The sequence below is a fragment of the Dermacentor silvarum genome, chromosome 9, assembly GCF_013339745.2.
Source record: "Dermacentor silvarum isolate Dsil-2018 chromosome 9, BIME_Dsil_1.4, whole genome shotgun sequence".
NCBI lineage: Eukaryota > Metazoa > Arthropoda > Arachnida > Ixodida > Ixodidae > Dermacentor > Dermacentor silvarum.
This window is the reverse complement of record NC_051162.1, coordinates 27,410,535-27,436,159: the sequence shown is the minus strand read 5'-3', so window position 1 is coordinate 27,436,159 and position 25,625 is coordinate 27,410,535. Positions and strand designations below refer to the sequence as shown.

Sequence of the window (25,625 nt, the reverse complement as noted above, 5' to 3'; positions counted from 1 at the left end):
TAATTGATGTTTACATGCAACGTTGACACAACGTGGGTGTCGGGATGTTGCTGTGACATTTATTTGTGACATCACTTTAACGTACAGCTGGCAACGTACATTCAACGTTCAGGTTGGCTGTTTAACGTTGCCTGACATTTGTTACAATCAAGCAAAGTTTACACAACGTTCTGTATTACTTGGGTGGGTAACTAGGTGCAGAAACGCGAATGACATACAATTATGTCTTTGATTTGCGCAATCGCCTGGAGGAGACATGCAAGATCGCACATGCACAGCTGGAGAAAGCGCATGGCAAACAAAAAGCCAACCATGACAGGAAAAGTCGCCCTAGGAAATTACGTCCAGGCGACAAAGTACTGATTTTGTTGCCAACTGACGCAAACAGACTTCTAATGCAATGGAAAGGAACATTCGAAGTCATTGAACGAAAAAATGACGTTGATTACGTTATTAGAGTCTCTGGAAAGAACAATATCTTTTATATAAGTATGCTAAAGAAGTACGAAGAGCGTGAACCTACACAAACGATTGTTCGCCTGCCTGGTGAGAGCCACGTGTCGGAGCGTAAGGCTTCGCGTGACCCCAAGCCCCGCGTCTACCTTCTTTAACTGACACGGAAGCAACATTGTTCCAGAGCCTGACCATTTCTCGCCGAGCTGCTGCAGCGACAGAGCCGGCGTCCAATTAATAGTGAGCTGTGCAAACCAATCGTACTCACCTGTGAGACGCTTTGGTAACGGAACTGCACTTTGTGTTTTAATGCTTGCTTTAACTGTGCGCAATGACCTACGAACAGTTTGAGCCTTGTGCTCATATGAGTAATCGGGCTAATGTACAGGACACTAGCCTTTTTTGTTTTCATCCCGCTTCCTCGTGTTAGAACAGTTGTGAACAACTTTCTCGAAAAGAGGGGTATTGTCATAATATATTGCACGGGGGAGTGGCAAACACAAACATATGAAGACAGTGTGCCGTGCGTTGGCGAAGAGGACAACGACTCTTGGCCAATACCCATGAGTGGGTATGTACTTTAAGGTCGTCATCATCATCATCGACACCGATTGGTGAACGTCGACAGTGGCGCCTCAAAAAGCGTGGCTCGAGGGAGCGTGGCCCATGGCGGGAGCAGTGCGCGAGGTTCGGCGTTCGACGGCACAGGGCTTCCTCGCTGGGCGTCCGGCCCATAGGAGCTATCGCCACCCGCGTCACTACGTCTGCACCCCAATCAAAGCTAGCACCAGCTGAGAGGCCACCTCGTCAAGGTCTTCCGCTCGGCAACTGGTCCAGGAGGGCTGGCGGTCCTGAGCCTGGCTGTTCGAGCGTTCGGGTGAGGGGTCACAGTGTTACCTCGTCCAGTTCTTCCGCTGGGCAACTGGTCCAGGAGGGCTGGCGGTCCTGAGCCTGGTTGATCGAGCGTTCGGGTGAGCGGCCACGGGGTTACCTCGCCAGCTGTGGACGTGACCTGGTGGGCTGCCGCGGTGTTCTCCGGAACACAAACCCCGCCATCGGGTAACCGGGCACGCGGAGGCTCCGGTACATCGACCGTGGCGCAGGGCCACCTGAGCTCCACGAGGCGATCTGACCCTGTAGTTAGACCCTAATGTCCAACCAGCTGTCCGACACTGCTGTCCGGCACCGGTTTCCCGACGTCTCCGACATGGCGGCAACTACTTCTACATGAACTGTAGGCCGACTACCTTTTGACTAATGTATATATCTTCTAGAACATATTTTGGGGAACTGTTGTATATGTGCTGTTTTAATGTATTACGTGTGTCCAATATAAGTCTGATGTGTGTTTGTGCTTCTGCGTGCTGCTTCTATCTCTTTCTGGAGTGATCCTGCACCCAATAACATCACACGGTTCCCTTCTCGTTCATTACATAGCGAGGGCTCGAATCCGGCAACATTGATGCCTTCAGGTAGCATATGCGGGTTTATTGACCAGTTGCCATCACCCAAAAAGATCACGGGCTCGTGACGCCTGCAGCAGAAAGGATGTTCCACATCCACCTTTTAGGTTTGTGAGTGGAGGCGCTGGCTAACACTCCCATGGTTAGTTCTAGTTGTAAAACTTAAATACCCCAGAAAGTGGATTGGAAAACGGCTCCACGGTAGCTCAATGGTGAAAGCATCGCACGCGTAATGCGAAGACAGTGGCATCGTTCCCCACCCGCGGACAGTTGTTTTTTCAGCCATGTTCATTTGCACCACTAATTTATCATTTCTTTGTTTCAATTAGTAAGTAGAAGTAATTTCCCCTATGTTGTCCTTGGTGTCATTGTTTGTTGGCCTCTTATGGTGTATATATATATATATATATATATATATATATATATATATATATATATAATACACGCATAATTGCCGCACGACTGGCCGCTCGAGGCACTGTGCGTGTATATATATACTGTCACGTAGTAGTGACGCTGAAGTAAACAGTCGTAAAACTGTGTATGACAAAACTTATTCTTTATAGGGCGAACCTGTGCCCACAAAACCAAGCTGCGCTCGAAGCACAACGCAAGCGGCGAACACAGTCGGCGACCGTCGAAATCTGATCAGCGGCGAAACGCGTCGGCTTTTATACCTGAGTCATCGAAGGTTCCAGAATAATCCCTGGTACGCGCGTGTCTTCCAGAAAGTTCTAGACAATTCGCGTCGCTCATACAGTCAGATAACATAAGCGTCGGCGAAAACAGGCAACGGAAAGAAGCATCGATAACGTTCTAGAAACTTCCGATACAGGCGCGTCCTGCGCCGAGCTATAATGTTTAACATTTGGTAGCCGGTGGAAAGCGGCCATCGGCGAAAGATAAACATGTATACGTGTCAATATATATATATATATATACGCACAGTGCCTCGAGTGGCCAGTGGTGCGGCAATTGTGCGTCTATTCGCGGGCGTCTTTCATGCTCGGAAAAACACATTTATGTAGCACATATTGAGCAACGGAAAGCTGTATTGGGAGTTTTCATGTTGCTCTACAACTGTCACATTGATACTGATAATTAGGACAGTACTTCCCGAGTTAGCCAATTAATTACAATGACTTAATTAAATCTCAGTAACGAAACAAATACTGGCGGCTACTGCACTGTACTGGATACAATGCGCACTAGGTTTGCTTCGCGTAACGCCGTTCCTCTTTTATTGCGATAGCAATTATATGGACACTCAAAAGCAGATTTCTTCCGTCGCCGTCGCCGTGAGGTTCCGTATGACGTCAATGGAGATGAAATCGTCGCCGCGCGCCGAACGCTGTATGTGCGAGTGAAAGGGCGTGAGGGACGCGCGATTTCACGGGGAGTGAACGCACGTCGGAGAACAAACGCGCGTTCTGCGCTGTGCTCCCTTAAGGGCTGCAGAAGTAGGCGTCTCTTTCCTCCTCTACAATCACCATATATGTAGAGCAAACGTGCCTTCTTCCGACGCGCGAAAGGCCGTGGGGGAGGGGGGGGAGGGGGAGGGAAGGGAGGCGACGTTTAGCTGCGGCACGAAGTGCCTATTTATATCAGAGGCTCCGGCAACAGTCACCAACGCCGCACGCATTTTGAGCGAACGCGGGCAAAACGCCGACAGCGTCGACTACAGTTCTGCGTGTTGCCGGTGCGGCTCCATGTCCAAGTTTATACAGCTGATAAAGCTGCTATCATTACTCCGTATAGCTCTCTTCAAATTTGCTATCGCAATTGATGCTTCGCCTTTCAGGTGAAACTGCGACAACTTTTTTAAAATCCTGCTGCTTGATAGCTGGGACACCCTGTATATTGATTCTGTACGTGCGCCTGCATTTCGTTTAATTATATCAATGAAAAGAGCAGGCGCACGTAGAGAATCACAAACATTTAATTGCGACCTATCGGCCGGAACGCCGAAATTTAATGTAGTTGGTTTTCTACGCACGCCTGCACTTCTCTTAAGTTGTTAAACACTGGATCCGAAGTAATACTTTCTTCATATATAAATATAGAATACATCTCTGTACTCTTCATGTATTGAAATCTGTAGTATTTCTTGCCCCAGATGCTAAGCGATGCTGTCGAAAGTTTATCGGCATATGTACCATGTTGCAATTGAGTTTACATTGTTTCGAGGTTATCCGATTGAAGATAAATAACCCTTTTGTCTATGAATAAGTCGCATGAAATACTCTTCTCTGCGGTTCGTCGATTTTTACTTCTTACTGCCTGATCCAGCTTAAAATAGGAGTGTTTCGTCAGTGTACTTTATTCCTCGTTCACTTGTTCTTCTTTCTTCTTTCTGGGGTTTTACGTGCCAAAACCAGTTCAGATTATGAGGCACGCCATAGTGGAGGGCTCCGGATTAATTTGGACCTCCTGGGGTTCTTTAACGTGCACTACAACGCAAGTACAAGGCGTTTTTGCATTTCGCCTCCATCGAAATGCGGCCGCCGCGGCGGGATTTGATCCCGCGACCTCGTGCTCAGCAGCGCAACACCTTAACTGACTGAGCCACCCCGGCGGGTTCCTCGGTCACTTGTACTGCACTGTTTAATAACGAATGCTAGTCTCTCGACTAAAGCTTTCAACTTTGCTCTGGTAATGAATATCAATAGATAGTTCAAAATATATTTTACAAGCCTAACCTGACCAAGTGCCGCTCTCACAATCCTTTCAAACATAGGGCAATCGATCGACCAATTTACCAAATGAGAACTGTGCTTATTCGCGTAATTCATTTTCACGAAAACTTTGAACGTGCAGGTAAGCTGAGTGAAGAGCAATGGCGTTCAAAGCAGGGATGTTGGCACTGCTTGTCCTCACGGTCCTTCTGGGTGTCATGGCTGAAGACATGCACGTCGAGAGGCAGACAACCGAGGGCCGTGTTCGTGGCAAGATTGTGCGCAGCCTTGGCAAGATTGTGGAGGAGTACCGCGATATTCCTTTCGCCGAACCTCCCGTGGGCAAGCTCAGGTTCCGTCCTCCGCAGCCAAAGGCACCATGGGAAGGCACGTTAGATGTCACTGAAGGAACTACAGTTTGCCCTCAGGTACGTATATAGTTGGCTTCAATAAGCTACAAAATGGGCAGGCTACTATTCATGATGGGAAGTCCAAACCGACAAACTGGGCAAGCGCTTAATATTTCAATCCGTGGGAGCTCAACAGTGTGTGGAACAAGAAACGTTACTGGTTCCAACGTTCCGACAAACGAACTTGACTTCGTCAGTGCAGCAGCTGCCTAGCTCACTCTCCCCCGCTATCCATGGGGGAGGAGAAGGAGAATATGTAGGCTATTTCGACAGCGGCTTACTCCACACTCCTATTGAGGATGGTGGTGAGTGAACTACGCGCACGTCAATGCTAAGAAAAGCCAGTTGTGACCGGGACGGAATCAAGTCATCGGTCGAAATGTTGACCCGAGCGAAATTCCTCGTTCAACAAACTCTAGATAACTTCCAGCCCACATCTGCGGGTCAGCTTCTATTTTGTTTGGATGCTTAAGAGCGAAATTCATAGGTAACATTGAGGTGATAATCCAGAAGGAAAAGACACGCACAGCAGACTTTAGCGACTTTGCGATGTCCCAGCTTAAGTTTCAGCGAAGCGGGGTTTTTTTTTGCAAACAACTCTAATAAACATTTTCATTGCCTCGAATTAGACCACAAAATTTCACCCAAGACATTGCGCCCGGTGTTAGCTCTAAGATTACACCCTATCTAACGTATTGTTGCCCCAGGACACCAGTGTGACGCTTGTAAACGCCGCATCATTGACATAGGCTTAGTAAACTTTACATGCGTATCATCTATGCAAAACAGCTAGAAAACATCGGTTCGGCCACCTCCAGAGGACTTCCAGACTTGTATGAGCTAGGTTGTGTAGAGAAACTGTAGATCACTGAAAGCGCATGCAAATCATTAACCTTTCATTTTATAGGGTGTTACAGTAACAGCCCCTTAGTGTCGCGCACCTGGCCTTCCTTCTTCGGAAACGTAATTAAAAGCGCTTCACACCAGATGCGAGAGGCAGACAGTGACTTTATTCATTTTTCTATTTCGTTGGTTTCTTCTGAGCCAAGCAAACGTACCCTCGTAAATGATAATGTCAAGGAAAGCTCTCCTTTAGTTGCTGCTGAGCACATCTTGCAACATTTCCAATCACAATAACGCTCTTAAGCGACCATTTAGACTTTGCACGGATAAATTTAGCTACCTTGAACACTAATCAAACTTTACAACTTGCTCTACGTTACTCCGGAAGACTAAAACAATATAGCGTTTCTCTAAGATGGATAACGTGGCTAATGGGCTAACATTTATCATGAGAACTCTTAAAGTGCAACGAAAAAGATGGCAAACCACACGACAACTTTTTACTCGATATGGAAGGACTTATTGATGAAGCGTCACAGATAAGCATACTGACCAAAGCAAGTGAAGAAAATAGAAAAAAAAACGATACAACTATACTTATACGTGAAATACCTGAAAATTAAATCCCGAACTACATGTGTGCGAACATTCTAGAAACGCAAATTTCTTATCATGTAGCATGACACAAATATGGCTGTCACAAAAATCTTCTAATTTCCTAATAAGGAAGACCTCTGATATTTCTCGCGTGAGTTGATCAAGAAGTTTGGAAAACTATCTGCCACATTAAAAACACAACGGCCCAGATGATTTTTGTCACGTCTGATGCTGTATTAGATGTATGGGGATGCAATGACCATACTGGCCTACATAAACATTAGCACAGCTAAATGGCACCGTACATATAGTGCATGAAATATATTCCACGAATTCCTCACTGTGTTTACTATAGTCAAATTAGGGAACATTCAGTGAACACGGAAGAGAATACGTTGAAGTTTATTTTTAGCAGGAAACAGGACCCTACCCAGCACCTACGCAATTCACTTTGAGTTATCCAGTGTAGGTACTGAATAACTGCGAATTTCGTTTTACGATAATTTCGCCTTTCAATTCCTTTACTAAATTTAGCACTAACTGATGTGATAACTGTCTGTGGATAGCTAGCCTGTTCTAACTTGTCGAGCTGTCAATGTAAGATCAGTTTCATAGGCATTTGCACGTTTTTGTCTACGCAGCTAGAACTAACACCGGTGTGAACGATTCCTATTTTACCAGTTTAATGATACTGAGCTCTAAACAATGATAGGATTAAAAGATTAGAGTGGGTAATACTAGCGGATATGATACGGATGAAAGGCCAATCTTGATTCGAAGAACTGTAACTAATAAGTAAGGGGCAATAAAAAAGTTGTTTACCTTTTGGCCGTGTCTCTGAACATATTTTCCAATATTTACAACATTGCGGGAGGCACTAGTCAAGTAACTGAACTATAGAAAATTATGTACACATTTAAATACATTTTGAACACGTTCAGACAGATTGCATTCCTGCTCTGTAGCAAGCTTGCCCAGAAATGACAGTAACAGACAATCCGCACATTTAAATAAAGGGACAATAATTTGAAAGGATGTAATTCTACTATTTGAATCCCACACGAGATGCCATCAGACCATAGATTTGTTAAGTTCTACTGTACTCAAGCCAATCAATCCAAAGAGCTGTGAAACCAGACTGCAGGTCAACTAAGGTATTGATTTTCCACAATCAATGAGATGAACAAAAAAAAAGAAATTTTGGGGTTTTACGTGCCAAAACCCCGATGTGATTGTGAGGCACGCCGCAGTGGGGGACTCCGGATTACTTTTGACCACGTGGGGTTCTCGAACGTGCCCCGAACGCACGGAGCACGGGCGTTTTTGCATTTCTCCCCCATCTAAGTGTGAGCACCACGGCCGGGATTTGATCCCGCGACCTCGTGCTTAGCAGCGCCACACCATAGCCGCAAAGCCACCGCGGCTGGTGGGATCAGATCCATTTCATCTGCCAAGTAATTGGGAAATCTGCGGAGCAGAACTGCTCCGAATGGATTTCACAGAGTGCAAAATGATGTTCGGTTCAGTAAAGGCACCATCAGTCATGACGGCGCTGTCTAGTCAAGGAGTACAGGAAGCATACGGGAATATCCTAGCGAATATCTATAAAGAATGCACGGCTACCTCAATTTCTAGGTGCGGCGCACTTTAGGGGCCCGGGCTGTCGGCGTCTACCGCGTGATCACGCTCACAAATATGTGCTCAAAACAGAGTCAAAACAAGTGCAGAATTGATCAAAACCGATTGAAAATGAACTAACTTAATTCAGAATAATTTAAAAGACAGGAATAATCAAGCATAAACCGCATTAATTAACATAAATTTATCAAAATCGCTTCTATCATCAGCAAAAGATTTGGCTCCATGTGCGTGGTGGTTTGGCTCGATGGGCGTGGCGGTTTCCCACCAGTTGTGCGTTAGCAGACGTATCAAAACGGATGATGGATTGCTGAACACAAGATAAACACATGATAAAACAACATAAACACAAGGGTAATACAAGGGAAACACCGGCAAATCACTGCTTCGCACTTCCCCAGTTTTCACGTTAGAGAAGCTGCATTAGCGCTGGGTTAGAACTTAAAAGAGACTCAAATCGGCTGCAGGCATTTTTTTCAGAAAAAAGCGGAAAAATGCTGAGCAACAAAGGGGTCAGGCACGGAGAGACAACCTCTACAATGCTGTTCACTGCATGCTTGAAAGTTTCATTGTAGTTAAACTGGAAAGAATTAGGAGTCAGGATCAACGGAGAAAATTTCATGAACCTGTGGTTTGCAGATAACAGTGTCCTTTCCAGCAATGCTGTAGATTACATGCAACAAATTATTGAGTACCTCACCCGGCAAAGTATAGGAGTATGTTTGAAGTGCATTGTGCTGAGTACAAAGATTCTGTCCAACAGCGTAGCACGAGCGCGAGAATATGTGATTAGCAATCAACCTCTAGAATATGTGCAAGAGCAACTTTTACAAGACTGTTTACTCACAGGTGACCTGGGCAACGAGAAAGAAATTTACCGGAAAACACTAATGTGTCATAGCGCATACTGCAGGCATTAGTAAATCATGATTGACACCCTGCAATCATTGCATTCTACCGGCACTAATGAATGGGAAAGAAACTTTGGGGTTAGCAAAGAAGATGGCGAAGTTTTCAACCACCGCGCCGCGAGCGATGAAATGAAAAATGTTAGTAGTAGCGCTAAGAGACAGGAAGACAGCGGTGTGGAATAGAGAACGAGCGTTCGTAACCGATATTCTAGGTGACATTAAGATGAACTGAGAACTGAGTACACTATATGTAATCGTATGCCAGATAAGCGGTGGTGTATTAGGATTACACGATAGGTGCCTAGAGAAGGGAATCACAGTGAAATATGGCCGGTAATTAGGTGTAGCGTTGTCTCAACTGGAGCTAACCAGGGGTAATTGCAGATCGCTGGAATTAGCCTTCATCTTGAAGTGAGCATGAGTAGGCTGATAATGATGATTATTTTACTCTAAACACATTCTTATTTCATACCTGCATTCTGCTTCTAAAACATCCCAACTGCAAATAGGATCCGAGTCAACTTCTCGTGCCAGATGTTCGCAGCTATGCGCATAACCGATGAAATTCGTACTGGTGGCCTTTAGTTTGATTAAGCGTGAGTGTCAGACAAATTTCAAAACTCACTGCAAGCATTACACGATGTACAGTTGACGCGCACCTCGGGTGCCCACGTTTTTGTTGTACAGGTGACCTTTAACGACACGTACATGCAAGGCCTCAACGTTACGGAGGACTGCCTTCACCTCAACGTGTGGGTCCCCGAGCTCGCCAGGATCCCCGGTTCGAGTCGACCGGTCTTGGTTTGGATCCACGGAGGGGGCTTCACATTCGGCAGTGCCAATGAGGCGAACTACAGCGGATCCGTCTTGACAGCATTTGCAGACGTCGTTGTCGTGTCCATGAATTACCGCCTAAGCATCCTCGGCTTCCTCAACGCGAACTCTCCAGGTGCGCCAGGGAACGTCGGCCTTCTAGACCAGGTCATGGCGCTGAAGTGGGTGCAGCGTAACATCGAATTTTTCGGAGGTGACCCGCAACAAGTCACTTTATTCGGCGAGAGTGCGGGATCTATGAGTGCGCACGCACACATCATGTCGCCGATGAGCGAGGGTCTCTTCAAGAGAGCAATCTTGATGAGTGGCACCATGTACAGCATCGACATGTGGGACATGGTGCATGAGAGCATGGTCAAGGGTGACAAAGTGGCTGGCATCGTCGGCTGCTCGGAGGGGGGCACAATAAACCTCTCTTCAAATCCAGAGGACGTCATAAGTTGCCTTCGCAACAAGTCCGCAGAGGAGCTCGTTACCGCTTCTGGAGAGAGCGTGGACCCCAAATTTATGCCTTTCTTTCCAACATATCATGACGCATTCCTTCCCAGGAATCCAATAGAGGCAATGAAGCGCGGTTTTTTCGCACCTGTTGATGTCATGGCTGGAGTCACCTCCGACGAAGGGGCTTGCTTTCTCCTGTTCCCACGGGTGGAAGAAATCCTAGACGAAGATCTTGTTTCAGTGCCTCCAGAAAGGCTCGTTGATTCTCTTCAAACCTTATTGTCACGTTTGTGGAAACATGACACACCAGACGTGCTACGGATGTATCTTGACGACGCGCCGGAAGGTGACAACAACGCTTTGAGGAGGCAGTATGTGGACTTCGCGTCGGACAGGGTGTTCAATTGTCCGCTGCGGTTCTTCTCAGATACGCACAGTCAACGGGGAGGCAAAATGTTCGCCTACGTCTTCGCCCACAAGTCGGCGAACGCCTCGCTGCCTGGCTGGATGGGGCAGCCCCATGCCTTAGACATACCCTTCGTTTTCGGTAAGACGTACGCCGCCGAGCCAGCATCCGAAGACGGCCGCATGAGTGAGGCCTTCATGCGGATGATGGCCGCCTTCGCTGAAAACGGGTTTGTCACATTTTCACATCTTCGTTTCACTCAGAACCAACCGCTGTGCCTGTGAAGTTCGTCCACAGGCATATATTCAAATCCAATATAAGTTATTCGTTTTCACTGCCAGGGGAAATTAACACCGTCATTGAGAATGCACTCCAGATTATTTTCACCACTTTGCGTTCTGCAAGGTGCGCCTAAATGTAAGCACACAAGCGTTTTTGCATTACGATCGCCATCGGACTGCGGCAGACTCAGATGGGAATAAAACCTGCGATCTCTTGCTCAGACGATTTATTAGGGCATTGTGGTTCCCGAACGTTTCTAAATGTTATAACTGAGCTCTAACGCCGCGAGTAAAACAAGGATACACATCGAAATAAGTACCACGCTTGAAGCGCTGACAAGAAACTAAAACTACATTTAGTGCCCAGAATATGCTTGGGTACACTGGTACACATACATGACAAAAACGTAGCCTATCATGCAAAAATGGTATTTCTGTTTCTGATAAAGCACAAAAGGCCTCTTTATACAGCTATGTCCGACCTTTCTAATATAAAAGGATTCCGTTATTTCGTTTACCTTCTTAGTTTTTTTTTTTCTTTGCCTAGGAACTTCCTGCTCTCAAACATGGGAATGCATGTGTGCCTACTTCACTGGCCCGCTGAATGGCCTCATGCCGATAATTGACGTTAGTAATAAGCGCGCATGCACTCCCACGTTTGAGGAGACGAAGTTCTTAGAAAAGATAGGAAAATATAAATAATGGAGGCATATAATATTAAAAGTAGTGATGAACAGGATACAGAGGCTCCCTCTATAGCTAGGGATAAAGTTAGAGGGGCCTCGCAAGACATGAGCAAGGGAAAGGCGGCTAGAAAAGATGGAACAACAGTTGAATAATTAAATAAGAGGGAGGATATATCATGATTCAAAAGCTTGCGGCCCTTTATACGCAATGCCTCACGACTTTAAGTGTACCAGAAAGCTGGAAGAACGCCACCATTATACTCGTTTATAACAAGGGAGACGTTGAAGAATTGAAGAATTATAGGCCCATTAGCTTGCTTTCAGTATTGTATAAAATATTCACCAAGATAAACTCCAAGAGATTAGGCTGGCTTCAGGAAGGGATATTCTTCGATAGATCACATCCATGTCAATCAGGTAATCGAGAAATCTGCGGAGTACAATCAACTTTTCTATATGGCACTCATATATTATGAAAATTCGTTTGATTCAGTAGAGATAATACCAAGTCATAGAGGCATAGCGTAATCAAGGAGTAGAGAAGGCATACGTGAATATCTGGAGGAATTTGAGGCAGCGCCATGTATTGCGCCGTGTGGCTAACACACGGCGCTGCCTCAAATTTCTCCACCGACTATCAGTAGTGCATTACTTTTCTCTTCAATTCTACAGCCTCGCCGCTAACACACTCTCGCTCGTTACCTCACCCACCCGCCTTACCTTCTCTTGCCTCTAGAAGAACCCTTCCTATATATATACTGTGCCGAGGAGAGCTTATGTCGCCTGGAAGAAGACAAGTCCACTTGTCGAAACGTTGGCTCCTGTTCTTACCTTGTTCTCGTTTTGCTCATTGTCTTGAATTTCCATCTCCCGCATTCCCCGTGTTTTCCCTGGATAACATATGGTGTCTGCAGTGGGGTATGGAACTTTATAAATTAACCATTCCTTCTACAATAACACGAAACGAATCGCCAAGTAATCTTTCATGCACCCTTCCCAATAGTCAATGAGTAGAAATATTTCAGAGTCGCTCTAATAAAACACTCGTCTGGTCAACACACATTTCAAACATCTGCACGTCTGCATTAGGGAAAAAAGTAAATGTGGTTTCTTAAAGGGAAACCCATATCAGCCACTAAAGAGGGAAGTTTAGCTTTTAATGCCTATATAGAAGTTCTAAACTTGAATGTGCTTTAATTATTTGGGACCCATATGCTAAAAAAGGATGTCCACCAAGACAAATTACACAGAAAAGCGGTTGGGTTTATTTTTGGCAAGTACAGAAGACATTATTCGGCGACACAGCTTCTTAAACTAAATGGAATTGTAACGTTAGAAAAACGCAGAAAAATCCGTTGCCTGTCGTTCTTACATAAAAATGTTTTCTGGTAAAGTATTATTAGATTTGCCAGACTGTGTAAAGCCCAATTTTACTAGAAAGAGGAGACACAACCATACATATTCATTGCCAGCCCCTTTTGCTCAAACTATAGCATAAAAGAATGACTGGACCTCTCCGCCAGTTAGTCTTTTTGAGTCCGATAATTTTGCTGACCAGCTCGATAATATTATATTGCTGTTTTGTATGGTATGCTTCGGCTGCATGCGATTGCAACTTGTGTTATTTAGTGTATTGATTTATTCTGTATTATTTTTCTGGTATTATTGTGCGTAATAATTCGTATTTTAGGTTTTGTATTGTATGAAATGTGTACAATGGAATTTTGTGTATTTCTGCGTCAAGGTTTACTCAGCCTTATTTGCTATAGCCTGCACTGTAATATTATTTGGGTGCTGCTCTTTCTTCGGCCAAAGAAGGCCTGCAGTATTTATAAATAAACAAAATAAAAATACAATACAGGGATGCCGGGGAGAACTCAGATCATATGCTTTGTCATTTTTTTTGCGTTATTTTCTACCAAAATGGTAAATAAGTAGCCGTCACAAACACAATACTTCTCTTATCCCAGGGTACCCGAATTGCCGAACAACCAGCAATGGCCGCCATACACCAAGAGTTCTCCCACCATGGTGGTGATGGACCACGATACCTTCAACCAGACGCAGGAATTCCGTGCCAGTCACTGCGAGCGATGGAAGCCACTGTTCTAAAGGAATTAAAAATGGGTTTACTCATCTATGTGTATTACCAGTGATCAAATAATCTACATTCTACGAGCATAGTGGATAAGTTGGCCGATTTACTTGCCTTTCTTCCCTCTTGAATAAGTAAAGTTCACTTGTTCATAAACAAATCGTGCACCATAAGAAGTGGGCCGTTTCAGAACTAATGATAAAGATTGCTCACATAGTCTCCTTAGAAGTATTGCAACAGTTAAGCACAGATGTGCAGTCCCTTGAGATTTTCCTTGGAGCATAAACGTAGTTGAACTTTCTGTAGCACGCAACTGAACACTTTTGCGGAAGAAACATAGAAACCTCAAAAGTGAAATTATCATCCATCTGGTAGCACAAAGGAAATCCATATAGTTTTCTCACAAAGTAATCTTCGCAGCCGAAGAAAAACGGGGTGTCTGGCAATCTAACCCGCACCGAACGCTCATCCGGCCTGGTGACATCAACATCTGAACTTAGCAGGAGGCCAACAGATCGCAGAGTGAGGCCGAACTCAAGGACTACTCGAAGCATTGGGACAACAAATATGACCAATAAATTCATCGGACATCCGCAAGATCGGTGTATTTTCATGAAAGTAAATAACTGTCTTCCGTCCATTTCGAGATGTCCACTAATTATGCCCTGATTTGGCAACCCGGTAGCCTCCTGGTTAGCAGATTGTATTTGTAGCTTTGGTCTGTAATGGTGTCCCTAAATGACATTTGACCTCTCTATATTTGGTCTCTGGCGCGTGCGAAGTTAGATGTAGGTGACGCCGCTGAATCGTCAAATATGCTGCATGAAAAAGCTATTCGAAGAAGGCGCCTCTAGGATTGGACATGTGCAGAAAGAGTAGGAGTTCCAAGTTATCCGTGAAAACAGTGTGCTGCACGTTGTAATAAAGTAAGATGTACTTGCACTTCCTGCTCTCCCAAGGACAAAAGGGTGGCGAAATCACGTTCGGGGTCAACCTTCAGCCAGTTGCGTTTTGTGGCGCTTATCTATAAATGTCCTGGGAGAACGGCTCCATTTGGTAACAGTCAACTGGAAAAGTAAGTATGTAGTTAAAATACCCTGGAACTAAATAACCGGAAAGACAGTCGTCTATTCATTAAACGGTGGTGTCAGAAAATATTACCGTAGGTTGCACAATCGTATAATAGCCGAGGAAGAAACAAGAAGCGTTGGTTGTTATGACAAACGTATTGCTTAGCACTTTGGATAAAGAGCAAATGAAAAAAGCACTAGGAAGACGCACCAGGCTAAATTTTAACTGCAAACAAGTGGCAAGCACAGCAGCTAGCATTGTGAAGACAATAGAAAGTGGCAAAAACGCAATAGTTCCGGCTTACATGAAAGATAAGGACTGATGTCATGAGCAATCACGAAGAGGACACATTGCTACATGTTAAAGTAAACATAGCTGTTTCAGCGAGCACTTCGGAGTAATCTGGCAGAAGAAGCTCATGCTAAAATTAAATTCGTCTTAACCTCTAATCAGATAAGGCGGACGAGGAAATCCACAGCAATCGCACAGCATAGAATGCCGACTTCAAATAATGAATTGAGGCTAAAAAGGAAGCAGGCTTGAATGAAATCGGTGGACAATATTAAAAAGGGTGAGAAAATCTATTATAGGTCGTAAAAGTAGAAATAATTTACTATTACGGCGTTTCAACCAATCGAATTCAAACGTTTTATCACCACTCACTATGAGTCTCGCTATGACACTAGAAGCATCGGAAAACACCTACCAATCAATTTGGCCTACTAATACCCTATCATTCTAGCCTCTTCATACTTCCACCTCGATCAAATTTGCCCTCCCCTAGCAGAATCTACAATCGTTCTCGCAACACACGTGCCAAGAAGACTATTTGTGGCCACACACTATCGCCGGGATTGCTGCTTTCACGTACGCCAGGCACTGTATCATCGTATGACGGTGATTCCTGTGGATGCTACCACGTAGTCAGTTGTGAAAGAATAGTTAAGGTGATTTGTTTTTTGCTGTTTTTGTCGATCTTAAGCAAAGACAAGCAAGTTAACTGGGCAAGTTTTGTGCATCTAGAAAGGTCGATCTACATGTGTTTGTTCTTTTTATGCAGTTTAGCGCCTTTTAGCTCTTCACATTGTCAAACATATCGCCACAAAAATTTCAAATTAGGCCTAATAGCGAACGTTTCATTAAAACACTTATTGCACACACTCTCTCTGTACCGGCGAGGTTTTTCTGCTTTTCTGAAACGCGCAACCACATACATTTCAGCTTGTTGCACACGAAGCAAACTAGGTTAAAGCCACCAGGAAATTTGCTAGCCATCTGAATCGGATTCTGTTTGAAATACGGAATGTTGATAAAACACACAAAAAAACTTTTTTAGTAGCTGAGAGTTGCACATACGATTTGATCCAGCGAATAGCGTACAAAAGAAGATACATAATATGTGGATGAAGCACGCCATCCGTGTTCACAAATAAAACGAACTTTTTGGGAAAAAAGAGGGATAGATCCTTAATTAAAGAGGGCTGGAGCAAAAATTTGCAGTATGCGTGCAGTTGTTGTTTTGAATGGGCAGAAGTGTGCTTGTCTCTCACAAGAGACTAACCCCCGTATATTTATATATAAGCGCACCTCAACCGAACCCTCCACTCGAAATGCTCTTTGAGGGTGGCTTTCTTTTCACAAATCGTCATCCACTGGAAACACGTGTTGGATGAAGGAAAGTTCTAGCGTGTTACTTTAGAGTCTCAAGGAAGCTGCGGGGCCAACTTCAATCGCTCCTCGAGTGCAGTTACTGCGTAAACATGGCTGCCTTGCGATATTTCACTCGCTTCTTCGCCATTTTCCGATGACTGCCAGTTGCCTCCGTAGCTTTTCTTTCGTAACGATGCTGCGTGTTTTCTAGGGCATCGTGTTACGGACTTGTACGATCCTCAACAGCGCTTCGGCAACGCACTAATTCTACTGCGGCGTCGAGACAGATAGTCCGTGCTGTCAAGAAGACCGCCAGCCAGTGCAGTGATCTGGTGATGTGCATGTGGATATTGTTTGTGCGAGTGCTCCATAACTTGTATAGGTGCCAGTGCTTTCACGTGTTTCTCGCGGATGATCGTAAAAAGCACCATCAATTCAAATACAGTGTGACAGATTGCAACTGCGGCGGACTTCGAAGCACCAATAACAAAACAACTGTGAAGGTTTGTGTTATTAGTGCATGTATCACCTGTTTATTAGATTGCTGCACGAGGATCTGGCATTTGCCACGCCTGAAACGACTTGTACTCAGGCAGATGGTCACTGACTGCGGTAAACCAAGGACGGCGAAACGCACGGCAGCAAGGTGAGCTTTTCTATGAACGAGCAGGTGCGCCCATTTAATTTTTGCGAATTTCCTTAAGTGATAGCAGCTAGTCGCTCTAGAGAAAACAAAAACGGCTACTGTAAGATTGAGTGGGCTGTGCCCTGCCGGCGGTGTCTATTGTCATGAGCAATAATTATGTGAACCTTTCGTCAAATTACTCCGTTAATTAGCTCAGGAACCAGGCTGGCGATACAAGCATGCAGAGCAACTATCTTCCCGTGTGTACTGTATGTTCAGCCATGGATGTATAAGTGGATATCCAACTAATGTGTCCCGCTGCACTGCAGCAGTTGTCGTACTATTCTGGCTGGAACCGCTATTTCTATTCTTACATCCTGTCAGCTCAAACATGACCAGCAAAATAATTTTGACTGCATGCATTCGCCTTCATAGACACCTTCTTGCTAACGACGTTATGTTTGTCGTCTCGATACTTTTTCTTCAGCCATATATATATATATATATATATATATATATATATATATATACTTTACGTACACCTTAATAATTTAGCTCACTCCTACAACGATACATTGTCATTATCCAACATTTTTTGTGTTCTCATACGATTGTAAAAACAGCATGCACTCGGTCGTACAAACACAAGTTGTAATTACTACTAACAAAAAAAGAAAAAAGTCGCAGTTTCGCCCGAAAGGCGAAGTATCGACTGTGACAGCTATACGAAGTAAGGATAATAGTTTTATCGGCCATATGAAGTTGTAAATATTCGCTTACTGACTAAATAAACAAGCACGGTGTCACGCGCGCACAGGTAAACATAAACACAATCTCGCTCGGAGACCGCGGGAGCTCGTGAAAACGCTGGAGTCAGAAAGCGCGCTTGGGCCTTCGCGCTGGCTCTCGCTTCAACGCGAACTTCTAAAGCGCAGCGCATACGAAGCTACCGGCACTCGGCGAATGCACTTTGGCGCATCGCAGATCGCTTTAAAGATGGCACCCGCGGGCGCACACTTCAGCCGCGTCGCAGATAGCTTTTAAGATAGCTCCGTGAGCAGCAGCCGCGGAAGCAGAAAGCCCCCCCCCCCCCCCCCTCTTGACTCCGTCGCTTCCTCCCCGTCCCTCACGCGTGAACGAAAACCGTGCGCTTCTGGCCGCCTTCCTCTCTAGCGTACGCGAGATTATGCTGCTGTTGCCGGCTCACCCTCGCACGCTTTCCCTCGCACACACAACGCACGGCGCGCGGCGACGATTGTATCAGCGTTGGACTTGTGACTGAACATAACGGCAACGATGCAATGGCGACGGCAAAAAAATGCGCTTGGAGTGTCCATATAATTGCTATCGCCATAAAATATTCTTGAATATTACATCGTTAGTGTTCTATACCGCAGACTGTCTGGTGTAAGCATGAGACGGTATTTCAGCAATAAGATCTTGTAGAAAATATGCTGCTCCTGCTCTGGTTCCAGCTTTAGGTTTAGATGAATTATGAAGGCCTGAACAGAAAATTTCTTCAGTTACGTCCAGCTTGCGGAAGTTCAGTAATTGACCGAGGAACAAAGCGCAGGGTAGCAGCGCACCTTATGAGATCACACAATTGGCAAAATGGTGATGCAGATTGTCGCAATGATGATTCTGAAAATTACAGTATAGTTCGTATACTTTTGTTCTTCCTGCCATTAGGCGTAAAAATGCTTAGCGCCCTTCCTACTCTAAGTGAAGAGGGAAGACCAGCGAAGCTGTTGGGTCTATCTATATTGGGGGGCCGTGACCATTCACGACGGGCAACGAGTTGGCTTCGAAGCCTCCGTCGACGTCGTTCTTTGCGTAGATGGCGACGCCACCGGCTCGAGAGTCGACTTTCTGGTTGCAGGCGACTCCGGCGTATCCCTCGATTTACAGAATCACGTCTATCCACGTCTCTGACAAACACAGAAGCTACATCTTGCCTAGCACGGGGTCGTGCGTAACGTCGACGCACTCATGTGGCCGCCGCGGAAGGCTACGTCATGTTATACGAAACATCCCCGTGAAACCTCGGAGATTTCAGTGGGCGCCACAAAGTGACGCTATACGCTTTGGAGCGATGTACACTTGTGAGCAAAAGTATACGGACCGCAGGGTCGCCGAAAAAACTGAATTTGTTCGTAATTAACATGTATAAACTGAAATTGACGAGTGCGCTGCAAAGTTTGTGATGCCAAGTTTAGACTGCAGTCGTCAATTTCAAGTTGCATTCGCAGGCTGTTGAAAAAATCGGCTTCATCCCGCAATCCATGGTCCCTATACTTTTTTAACACGAAAGTGTTTTATGCCGGGGTCCACCAAGACTTCACTGACGTATTTCCGTCACGGATATGACGTTCTTACAATGTACACGAACATAATACAAAGAAAGAAACCAGAAGAAAAAGTTCCACAAACATGCAAAATTTGGAAATCGAACACACGACCTCTCGGTCCGCGACGATAGATCGCCGAGCGTTTAACCCATTGTGCCACAAACGCATTTGCAGAGAGCTACACAGACGCGCCTTATATATCTAGCACTCCTCCGTGTACCCGTGCTCTTGCTCGGGGCGGTGCCGCCGCCTACGAGCAGAAAAGAGAAGTACTGCATTATGACACTAACGCGCACCGACAGTGAACGCTTCGGTGGTCTCAGCACTACGACGCCTCGATGCCAGCATTCGAAGGGACGCTGGCATCAAAAAGCACTACCAACGCCACCTAGGTGGCGTTCACCGTACTTAGCACAGCGGAGCGTGGCCTCCGCAATTAGCTCTGAAAATGTTTCTGAAGTTGATCGCGGAGGCTGCAATTACGACGCGCTGTACGCGCTGATTGGACTCGGTGACGATTCAGTTACGTGCTTTGTCTTGCGCGTTGTATTAGTGTGTCAGTTACGTGCTTCGTCTTTCGCGTTGTGCTAGCGTGTGCAGCGTAGTGCAGCTTCCATATGCACGACGGTTGCTCATGGTCATCGACGTTGGTAGTCGTGATGGAGGAGACGTGCCACCAGGCGTCAGCGTGGGTGCATCAACGCCTAAGGGCGCTTTAGCCACAAAACACCAATAGACATTATATATCAATGTGCAATAAACATTACACTACTTCTGTGAAGACACGTTTCACTTTCGTGTTCTATACCGATTCCTATATAAGAGGGATCAACCACATTTTTTTTTCACGTATGTACGTTTCACCCGATGCCGCAAGGTGGCGCTACGCTCCCGAATGATGTACAACGGCGCTAAATGCGCACTTGACATACACAGGCACACACGATTGTAGGAGAGAGAATAAATATTGTATTATTGTACAACCCGTTTGCCCAATTCGCGGCGCGCGTACTAGCGCGACACACGCGGGGCCGCTGATGAAGAAGCTGCGTCACGTTATGCAAAAACCTTGGAGATTTCAGTGGGCGCCACAGGAGCCGGCGCCGCAAGGCGGCACGATGCGCAGACAACCTACACACAATATAGGAGAGATTGTGACGTCTTTTATTAAAGACGGATACACCAATCGCAGCGCGCGCACTAGCACTGATGCGCTCACGTGGCCCGCCAGGGTGAGCTACGTCACGTAATGAAGAATCAAACGTAATGTCCTGCGAAAAGTGCGGTGTGCTGCACAAGGTTTTTACGATTTCGAAATATAAAAACGCCACTATCCCAACGTTTTCATACGAGACCACGAGGTGCCGCGACGCGCTTGAAATTGTTGATCTACTTCCGGTCTGATGCCGGACGCAATATCCTGGATCCTAGCCTAAACAGCTTTGCTGCAAAACAAATCAGCTCAGATTCACTGACTTAACGTCGCGCAGACTGATAAAACAGCGGAGCTGGTGGCTTCAACTTGGCTTTTACTTCCCAATGAGTCTCTTCGTATAGTTGCCGCCTCCCTCACTCGAAACTCGGGTTCTTCGGATCTTCGCCATCGCTTAGCCTCGGCTTCCCTTTCTCGGAACTCGGGGTCGGCACGTCCTCGTTGGGTCCATGCTCGAGCAGCTTCCAGCCGTCTTTCTGGCCGCGCCGCTTCTTCTTCGTCCTTGCCATGTTCGTTGCCAGACGTCCCATATATCTGCGCCTACAGTACACACTTTTGTACTGCTCTGAAAACCCCCTCCCACCGATTACCTCTCCCCGAAAAGCGCCGCGCCGCCGCTACGCCGCCGTCTCTCTCTCCTTGGCTCCACCCACCTGTCGCTCGGCACGCACTCTCCCTCTCTCACCGTCGCCACTCTCCAACCACCTGTGGCTGGCGTGCGCTTCGCAAAACTGATCAACGCTCGGCACGGTTCAACCTCGCCCTTAAACAGCTCCGCTGTTCGAAGTGTCGTGTGTGAGTGACTGTTGTTCATTAGAGCAACGAAATAGCTCGCGCGAAGAGAAATACTAAGCAGGCGTGGCACGGAAGGACGCGTGGAACGGAAGTTCTTCGTCTTCTAGCTGGAATAAACGATGGCATAAGACGAGCTGCTCTCGGCTCCTCGTGCGTATTGTCCTTAACCGTAGCTGAATTGTGGGCAAACTAACAACGAGGTCCTCAGATTTTACAATTGCAATATTTCAAACCTTGGAGCCTTGGTAGCATCAGCTGTGCGGTAGCACTTGCTGTGCGGCCTCCTCCTTATAGAATTTGTCGAGGGATCAATTACATGAATAATAACTGCATTGTCATTGCCAATGCCGTTGTGTATTAGATGCTGCACACGAATTATTAAACGTTACGCACTGTCAAGTAAAATATGTATTTTTTCATAAAAGTATATATTCGTTTGTCCCAAAAATTGTGGCAGAACTAATTGATATCAATGCTTCCGCATTTTTTGTCTATTTAATAAGTAAAGAAAATATCACACCAACTTTAGAACTATATCAGTTCGAAACCAGCAAAGCAGTGCATGCAGCTGATATGAAAAACGTAAAGGCCAAGAAAAGAAAAAGTTGAGGACAATTATTTTGATGAATCTTTGTCATTCAAGAACCTTGTTTACTAGTTTGTACACGTGCAACGGCCAGAGAAAAAAACCTCAATGACGCTGTCCTTCGTTGCAATGGATTGCGCAGTGGCAGCTGTTACCGGTCGTGTATTGTGAGTAATTGCACCGAAATTATAGTCGCAACAGTGAGTGCAAATAGAAAGCAGGAGTTCTCCAAAATATACATTAGAAATGCGAAGATAGAATGGAATATACAAATGCGAAGATAAAACGTGATAAAGGGCAAAAAAAGTGCCGCTGGGAACAAAGTTCACTGCTTGCATATGTACCCAAAACCTCCCAACAATATATTTAAATATAGGTAAAAGTCGCCAATAAATCTACGTATTTAAGCAAACGTCACTGTATATAATGCGTCAAACAAGACAAATAAACATGTTGCGTAGTCACAGATAGTAAACTTTACGCATAGAAAGACAGACGATCCAGGCAAGAACAAAACTACGATCGCAGAAATCGTGATTTCTACTTGGGCCATGCGGCGGTCGCGACAGCACCATATGGGTAGAATAATAGAGGAATGAGAGGAACTATTTTTCATTACATCGAAATGAGTAGGAAAATGTGTAATTTAACTGCCTGCAGAGCGGCAACAAATATTCTGCACCCAAAATTAAAGGAGGGTATTGCTTCGGTTCAAAAAAGAAGTAAAAGCAGGTAGCTAAAAAGGAAAGAAAAGGCGAAACGAAAGCCACAGTTGATGCAGCAAGTTGAACTGCCCAACATCCGAGTGTGTTTGTTGGGAAACGCCGGATGGGCCGGGCTTTCAATGAGCCAGGTCGGTCAAAATTGGTTATTGGTGTCCTCGTAATTTTGATCATGATGCTAACTGTTAGAATAAACGGCCAAAATTTCTGCAGTTTTAAAAGCTAATGAACAGTCATACATTCTCATAATTACGAGTTTATGAACGTGAAGGAACAGAGCTTTTTACTTGCATTGATTTTTGCTGCTTCGCTATCTAAGGGACAAACTTCACTCGGCGGAGAAGTTTAGCGAAGCGGTCAATGACTTCGCACACTTTCATGACGTTTCTGTGGGCCTATAGAAGCGCCAGCCTAACCATGCGTTCCTCAGACATTGTAGAGCGCAAGCAGTTTTTTAGTAATCTCATGTTAAAAAATGTTCTCTCTGCGCTGGCAGTGGTCGCAGGAAGGGTGACTAGAATCTGCAGCGGTTTGTACACATTTACATAAAACCTGCCGTCGCAATGAGAGAGGGCATCTATTCCGGTGCTACTAAAAACACTCCTTTGCACAAACAGTAAGGTGTTCGATTCCAGCAATATCCGTCGTTTCGTCAGCAAGTATGGAGAAGCAGCCTGCAGCGTTTACTTTTGCATCTAGGCTTTCTTTTATAATTTCATCGCAAATTTCTATAATTTGTTTTTGTACATCTGGGCTTAAATACGAGGCATTACTGGGGCAACTTTCCAAATGGTTCTTCAGATAGGTATCTCCACAATCGGCTCGCATGCGAAGAAGCGCTCTGAAAGTACCAGTATTTTCAGCGGGGGCTTTGTTTAAATCTATAGGACCACTGTCCCTATGGCCACGGAGAGCCAGACCTTGTCGCCCGCAAAAAAGAACTGCCTCAATAATAGGCCGTTAACTTTCTTCCGTTTTCTCTTACTTTTCTTTGCCTGCCCTGGTCCAGCTGATCGATCCCATAGGGACGCGCTTCCTGAAAATGTTTAGAAAAATTATCAGCTGCCAGCTGACAGCCATGGTGATATTTCGTATTTTCGTGTGTGTGGAAGATTGCGAGCGCGTGCTTCCATTTTTGGAACGGCTTGGATACGAGGGCTCCAGTGCGCGCATGTTGGCCCACGTTTATAAGAACATTAAACCTATAAGTTCCAGAATTGAAAATCTAAAGCACGCCTTTGGAAATGTCAGTGCACCTTTTGCGTCAAAGGTTTATGAGAACTTTATACCCATGAAATTTCGGAATTGAAATCCATGCGCTCCGTAGATTCCGCGGCCGCTGCGAGTTGTCGCAACGCGCCCGCTCGCTATCGAAAAACCGTTGAAAGTTTGTGCTCGGATAAAGAAAAGTAAGAGAAAACGGAAGAAAGTTAACGGCCTATTATTGAGGCAGTTCTTTTTTGCGGGCGACAAGGTCTGGCTCTCCGTGGCCATAGGGACAGTGGTCCTATAGATTTAAACAAAGCCCCCACTGAAAATACTGGTACTTTCAGAGCGCTTCTTCGCATGCGGGCTCCTTACGTTATGGGACTCCAGGTGCTTGGGCGTTGCCAAGAAATCCAGTCCGAGTTGCAATGTTCGACAAGGTCTGGCTCTCCGTGGCCATAGGGACAGTGGTCCTTTGGATTTAAACAAAGCCCCCGCTGAAAATACTGGTATTTTCAGAGCGCTTCGCATGCGAGCCGATTGTGGAGATACCTATCTGAAGAACCATGGCCGGCGTGTTCCTACCGCGGCTGGAGTGCTGGAGCGTGGCCAGCGTCGCACCGAGGCCGGCGTCGCACCGAAGCGTTGTCATACCATGGTCGGCATACTCGTACCGTTGCCGGCGTGCTCGTACCGTGGCCGGCGTGCTCGTACCGTGGCCGGCGTGCTCGTACCGTGGCCGGCGTGCTCGTACCGTGGCCGGTGTGCTCATACCGTGGCCGGCGTAGCGTGGCCGGCGTGTTGGACCGTGGCCGGCGCGCTTGACCGTGGCCGGTGAGCGCCGTAGCCGGGGAGCGCCGTGGCCTGGTGAGTGCCGTCGCCTGGTGAGCGCCGTGGCCGAATCACGTGCGTACATCCGGGTTCTTCGGCCAAAATGGCGGGAGACGCACCTGGACGTTTCAGACTGCTTCCATGTAGATGTTGAGGGAATGGTTCTCGTTGCTCATCGTTGACTCCGGTTGCTGTTGAGTACCGTCGCCCGCCGACGTGGGAATTGTGTTCGTAGCCATCACGTACGCAAGTCCGGGTCACCAAGCTATACTGCTTGAGTAAACCATCACCTACGCACGTCCGAGTCACCAAGCTATAGTGGTCGCGATATACGACGCCTATAGAACGCCGCCTGTATACGAGCGGCGGGACGCACGTCAGCACACAACGAACGCGGAGATGCAATCTGTGTTTATTTCGCGCGTCTTGCGCAACGCTGTGTTGGTGCTGCAATCGGGAGCGCACTTAGGGCGCGCCCCTGCATCGTTGCTTTCACTTTAATTTCAGTATTAGTTTATTAAGGATTGCTCCAACACGCGTTAACATAGGTATCGTAAAACGTACCGCCCTTGATTACGCAAAATGTCAAAATAGATTCATCTTGCTCGTCTAATTTATTTCAATTCAGAATTGCACCTAAGCAACACAATCTGCAAGTAGTATGTCAAGTGCGCCCCCTATAGGACCAATGAAGCGCACACGATGAATTGACCGCCTAATGTTACAACCTAAGCAGTTTATTAACCATTGGGTGAAATATGAGCACACCCTTGATTTTATGCCTGGATACAGGCCGGATACAGGCCGGATACTTGATTTTATGCCTGGATTTTATGCCTGGATAC

The 25,625-nt window shown here is 46.0% G+C and overlaps 1 protein-coding gene across 4 annotated transcripts in view; it reads left to right on the top strand.

Annotated features, from left to right (window-relative positions):
- LOC119465182 (acetylcholinesterase) overlaps positions 1–25,625 on the top strand; it is a 181,098-nt gene that overhangs the window by 109,048 nt on the left and 46,425 nt on the right. Inside the window, exons 2-4 of one of the 4 annotated variants that reach the window (XM_049655656.1) lie at positions 4,734–5,019; positions 9,678–10,900; positions 13,609–13,772. The exons of the other annotated variants lie outside the window; for them this stretch is intronic. Coding sequence (XP_049511613.1) covers positions 4,753–5,019; positions 9,678–10,900; positions 13,609–13,750 — 1,632 coding nt within the window. The 5' untranslated portion in view covers positions 4,734–4,752 and the 3' untranslated portion in view covers positions 13,751–13,772. Of the gene's footprint in view, positions 1–4,733; positions 5,020–9,677; positions 10,901–13,608; positions 13,773–25,625 lie in introns of those variants that run through there. 4 annotated transcript variants of the gene reach the window in all.